The sequence below is a fragment of the Crocuta crocuta genome, unplaced genomic scaffold, assembly GCF_008692635.1.
Source record: "Crocuta crocuta isolate KB4526 unplaced genomic scaffold, BGI_CrCroc_1.0 scaffold1468, whole genome shotgun sequence".
Lineage (NCBI taxonomy): Eukaryota > Metazoa > Chordata > Mammalia > Carnivora > Hyaenidae > Crocuta > Crocuta crocuta.
The window spans coordinates 245,759-251,758 of record NW_027531991.1 but is presented as its reverse complement, the minus strand read 5'-3'; the positions used below and the strand labels follow the sequence as shown (position 1 = coordinate 251,758).

Sequence of the window (6,000 nt, the reverse complement as noted above, 5' to 3'; positions counted from 1 at the left end):
AGAAGAAAGGGAAATGAAGTTTTGTTTGATTTTTTTATTTTTTATTTTTATTTTTAAAAAAATTTTTTAATTGTTTGATTTTTTAAAAAAAATATTTATTTTTGAGAGAGAGAGAGACAAGGGGAGGGGCAGAGAGAGAGGGGGACAGAGGATCTGAAGTGGGCCCTGTGCTGACAGCAGAGAGCCCTGTGCAGGGCTGAAACTCCCAAACCGTGAGATCATGACCTGAGCCAAAGTCAGATGCTTAAGTGACTGGCGCCACGCAGGTGCCCCAGTGAAGTTTGGTTTTTACTCGGTTTTCACCCAAGTTTGGTTGTATGATACTGAGTAAGCTACTTAAGTTGGCTGAGCTTCCGTTGCCCCTCTATGAAATAAAGACCACTCTACCACATAAGTCACAGAGTTGATGAAAAGATTAAGCGGAAGATACATGCTTTGTAAATCATACNAGTAGCCATAATCACAAATGGATAGTCACCCTTTTGTTGCTGCCTCAGTGTGAAGCAGTACCAAGAAATGCCATAACACGACCCACAAATACGTGAATTCACATGTAATGCGGTTGGTGATTGACCCCTATCTGATTGTATGGTAGGTGTATGTTTAACTTTTTAACCAACTGCCAAAGTGCTTTCCAAAGTGATTGTATCATTTTACATTCCCACCAGCATTGGTTTGAGAGTTCCAGTTGCTGTGTACTCCCACCAATAATTGGTATGGTCAATATATTTTAAAAAAATTTTTAATGTTTGTTTATTTTTGAGAGAAACATAGAGCACAAGCTGGGGAGAGGCAGAAAGAGAGGGAAACAGAATCCAAAGCAGGCTCCAGGCTCTGAGCTGTCAGCACAGAACCTGATGCGGGGCTGGAACCCCTGAACTGTAAGAGCATGACCTGAGCCAACGTCAGACGCTTACTCTACTGAACCACCCAGGCGTCCCGGTATGGTCAATATATTTTTAAATTCTTAGCCATTCTAGGGACATGAAGTAGTATATCACTCCAGCTTTAATTTACATTTCCCTGATAACCAATGATATTGAAGATCTTTTCATGAGCTTATTTGCCATCTATGTATACATATTTTTGATGAAGTATCTGTTCAGTTTTCTTGCCCTTTTTAAAATGAGGTATTCGTCTTGAGTTTTGACAGTTCTTTTGTATTCTAGATAAAAGTCTTAGATAAACATTTTGCAAATATTTTCTTCCATTCTATGACTTCCCTTTGCATTTTTGTAAAAATGTGAAGATGTGAGTTTGAAGTAAGGTCCAGTTGTTCATTAATTTTTTTTTTTTTGGCTTAATGGTGTGTCCTTTTGGGCCCTATTCAAGAAATGTTGCCAAACCCATAGTCATTAAGCTTCTCTCCTGTTTTCTTCTAGAAACTTCACAGCTTTAGCTCATATGGTCTATGATCCATTTGGAGTTAATTGTCACATATGGTGTGAGATGTGAGGCAGGCATAGCCCCCTTATCAATTTCATTTGTGTATAAGTGCTGAATAAGTTACAAAAATTTGGAGCATAAGATCCAAGCAGTTAAAATAATCAGATTTCCCCATAGCACTATACCATCATCATAATTTGTATCTCTGATTCTCAAGCACATATTCAGCATCATTTTGATGTTAGGTGTAGTTTATTAAATTGAAATTATTTGAAACCTGGCAATCAGCCTGTGGTGTACATATGTACATTTTACCAGAACATCACATTTACCTGACAGACTTACTCTGTCAGCTAAGGATTAACAGGAATTTATTTGGAATACTTCTAAAAATTTATAATAGTCTGTGGACAGAAAATTTATAATGCCATTGTGTTCATTTTCTATGCTGCATAACATACTGCCACAGAATTAGTGGCTTAAAACAATGTAGATTTATTATGTCATAATTTCTGTGGGCTGGGAGCCCAGCTTAGCCACATCTTACTTCTGCTCAGTGTCTCACAAGTTTGTATTCAATGTGTCACCCAGGGCCCATTTCTCATCTGGAGGCTTGATGGTGATCGATCTGGTTCTCACACAGGTTGTTTGCTTGCAACGGTAAACCAAAGATCTAGGTTTTTGCTGCTTGTCAGCTAGAGGCCACCCTCCACCCCTAGAGGTCACCTGCAGTTCCTTGCTGTGGCCCCCTCACAACATGATAGCTTGCATCTTCAAAGCCACCAAGAGAGAAAGAGTGAGTGCTAGCAGTATGGAATCTTCTATACGTTAAGACGATTATAGGAGTGCCATCCATCATCTTTGCCATATTCAACTGGTTAGAAATAAGTTCCAGATCCCGCTCACATTTCAAAGGGAGGAAATCACACAAAGGCATGAACACGGAGGGGCAGGGGTCCCTGGGAGCCACCGTAAGGTCTCTCCACCATGGCCACGGAATAGGAGTGTTCTCTCTTGGGAGCATCACGAAGCCCCCAGCTTCACAGGCCAGTGGTTCCCACTATAAATGCCCTGGAGTGGGGCACCTGAGTGGCTCAGTCGGTTAAGCATCCAACTTCGGCTCAGGTCATGATNTTAAGCATTTCAAACGTACACAAAAGTAGAACCATATAATGAACCTTCGTGTGTCTTTTATCGATACCTAACACCCACCCACCAGTGCCAGTCTGGCCCCTGAGCGCCCACATCCACTGCCCGCTCTTGAATTATTTGAAACAAAGTCGTAGGCTTTCTATCATTACATCCATAAGTAGGTCTGTGTAAATGTCTTAACCTGGTTTTTCAAAGCATAACCACTATACCATTATTGCACCTAAAAAATAACAGTAATTCTTTAATATCGCCAAACAAGCAGTGTTCCAATTTCCAGTTATCCCATGTCATCATTTATTTATAGTTTGTTTGAACCTAAATCCAAATAATGTCTGTACATTCAGTATGTTGGTGTTTTAAATCTGAAATCTGCAGAGCCACTTCCATCTTTTCTTTGTCTTTTCTTTCCCCCCTTGAAGTGCTCATTTGTTGAAGAGCTTGGTTCTGGGGGGAGGGGGTTTGGTCCCACATGGTTTCCCAGTCTGGAAATTGCTGACACACTACAATTTGAAAAAGTGAGCTTATTGCAAAATCAACCCCATAAATACATTTCAAAGATTTACTAAATGGTCTTTCTCTTGGTAATTATGTCATCTTTCTTTACTTTTCTTTCCTCCCTGCTTCCTGAATTCATTTATCTTGATCACCTCTGAATCAATAACAAAAAGTTTTGCAAAACTGCCATCTGCTTTCCCCTGGGATTTATATCTTAAAACAAATTTTCCTCAATTGAATTCAAATTCAATAAGAGCATTGAAATCAAGGATCCCTCATTAGACAGTTTGTTATTTCAAAGCGTTTTCTATTTACCATGCCTTGTTTAGAATCCGGTATAATCCTGTGAAGGCAATTCTGTTTGTTCAAGATGGTGTATAATTGGGAATAATTGCAACTCCCTATCTGACATAAAGTCTCTTGAGTTTTTTTTATTAGAAAAATTTAATTTATTAGAAACATTGTACCATCTGAATCTATTTTTTTTTTTTAATGTTTTATTTATTTCTAGGAGAGAGAGAGAGAGAGACAGCGTGAGCAGGGGAGGGTCAGAGAGAGAGGGAGTCACAGACTGAAACAGGCTCCAGGCTCTGAGCTGGCAGTCAGCACAGAGCCCGACGCGGGGCTCGAACCCACGAACCGCGAGATCATGACCCAAGCGAAAGTCGGACGCTTAACCGACTAAGCCACCCAGGTGCCCAAGCATCTGAATCTATTAATGGAACATTACTTTTCATTTATTTTCGCAATTAATGAGGCTATACTACATCAAGAAATGATCACAATTTTAAATCTGTCTTAAATATCATTCGAATAACAGAAATTTGCTTTGGTTTTTTTGNCCCTACCAACTCAGCAGCTGCTTTCCCTGCCTGCCCTAACCCTGGTTCTTGTTTCTGGTAGACACTCAGCATCTGACAGTCACCTTTCCAAAATGTCGTGGACCTCTCTCATCTACTCTCATTGCCTTTCTTGTTTCCTCTGCCCTTGGGGAATTAGACCTTTTAATTTTTTAAAATTGGGGGGGGATTGTACCTTTTAAATTCTTTCTCTATAATTCTTTTGGTATTTGGGAGGAAGTGGAGCTAAATATGCGTATGTTCAGTTTGCCATATTTAGCTTATAGTTGGCCATATTTTTACTTTCTAGTTTGTTTGTTGAGAGTCCAGAATGGGTAAAAGTTGTCACCCAAGTCCTCTACCCCCTGTGTCTCCATCTTACTAGAGGGGGTAGGTCTTTGGGCTGTCTCAGCCACGTGTCCTCCTGTAGTTTCTGGTATAGTTTCCTGGCTCCCAGGAGCTGTGGTAAAGTGTGTGTGTCCCTCTTCATCATGAAATGGCACTTGCCGGAATACCATATGCCACAGCGAGAATGTCTCTTGAGGCTGCTTTGCTCTTGACCTTTCTCTCTCAGAGGGACTGTAGTGTTGGTCGCTGGCCAGCAACACTGAGGACCACCCCCACATGTAACTTTGGCACCCTGACTCTTTTTGGGGCACACACCCTGCCCCCATCTCTTAGGATGCTAGAGAGGTTAGGTAGTGGCCTTGGTGCAGGGTATACTGGTAAATGGTGAACAGTTGGCCCTCTGGAGGGAAATAAGTCCAGCTTTGTAACACTTGCCAATTTCTGTGCTGTAAATACTACCCCAGCTGATTTCAGGCTACCAAAGTGACTTGGAGCTGGGAGGAAAGGTACACACCTGTCCCTTTGAGCAGAATGAGCTGACTCCAGCACAACGCTGCCTTTGGGGACGGGTCTTGGGAGCCTTCATTCAGAACTGCCAGACTCAAGAATCAAGTAATTTCATGTACCAATAAGAGACCCATGGTACATAGACCTTGTGTTTAATCCAGGGAAACTTTCCTACAGTGCTGTACTGACGATGGAAGAATCCGGTAACTGGGCTTCCTTATTCCGAAGTTACGTTGATGATATTTTCTTTCTCCCACAGTTGACCGGCCTGTCAGAGTTTATGCCGATGGAATATTTGACCTCTTCCACTCAGGTCATGCAAGGGCACTTATGCAAGCAAAAACCCTGTTTCCCAACAGCTACTTGTTGGTAGGAGGTAAGATTTGCATTTTCTCTTTGTCTAGAAAATTCCTTGATAATGTGCTTCCTCAAAAGGACCCCTTTCAGAGTTCCATTATTAAAATCTCACATTGTTATTACTCCCAATTCAGCCGATACTGGCTCACTTGTTGGCTGCCTGAAATTTAAAATGATGTTTAAAAAGGCATAGGGGAAATTACTTCAAGGGATTATACACCACTGATTCCCAGAGAGGGACAGACTAATAACACCATCACATGCAACGGCTTCATGTTTTCCATTAATGCCTTTCTTCTTGTGATTGAGGCATGATCCAATTTCTGTTTCTAAACTTTTCTAGAGGGTTAGGGGAAAAGTAATATTATTCTGATTTCAAATCGTAGAGAGCTGAGGGACTTAAGGGTGATTAAGGGTAAACAGGGTCATTGTCTGTTTCCTTTGTGTGGCCCACAGCATTTAGGATGATGCGCTAACAGTAGTGGCTTACAACAACCCCATTTAATGGGATTTACATACAGTGTGTTAAAGAAATGGAGATTTATATGCCTGGGTGATCCTAGTTCACAATGAAGGAAATGAGTTAGTTCATAAGCTTCTGGAAGAGGGGTGGTTAGATGTGGAATGAAATTTTCCTCCTCTAGAAGGTCTACAGAATAGTACCTGTCTAGGGAGACCTGTATCTCACCTCTGTAGCTTCTAGAAGCACCATATCCTTTCACTGTAATTGGATTTTATGCCATTACGTGAATTAGGTGCCATTGACCCTTAAGCCTCTACTTTGAAGGAAAAGGTGCTGGGGTGCCTGGGTGGCTCGGTCAGTTAAGCGTCCGACTTTGGCTCAGGTCATGATCTCAGAGTTCATGGGTTCGCGCCCCGCATCGGGCTCTGTGCTGACAGCTAGCTCAGAGCCTGG

The 6,000-nt window shown here is 41.6% G+C and overlaps 1 protein-coding gene across 5 annotated transcripts in view; it reads left to right on the top strand.

The window, feature by feature from the left end:
* The window catches only part of PCYT1B (phosphate cytidylyltransferase 1B, choline), a 119,384-nt gene that overhangs the window by 54,490 nt on the left and 58,894 nt on the right, over window positions 1-6,000 (top strand). For all 5 annotated transcript variants that reach the window (XM_077775063.1, XM_077775061.1, XM_077775062.1 and 2 more), the window contains exon 3: window positions 4,987-5,103. In XM_077775063.1, coding sequence (XP_077631189.1) covers window positions 4,987-5,103 — 117 coding nt within the window. The remainder of the gene's footprint in view (window positions 1-4,986; window positions 5,104-6,000) is intronic.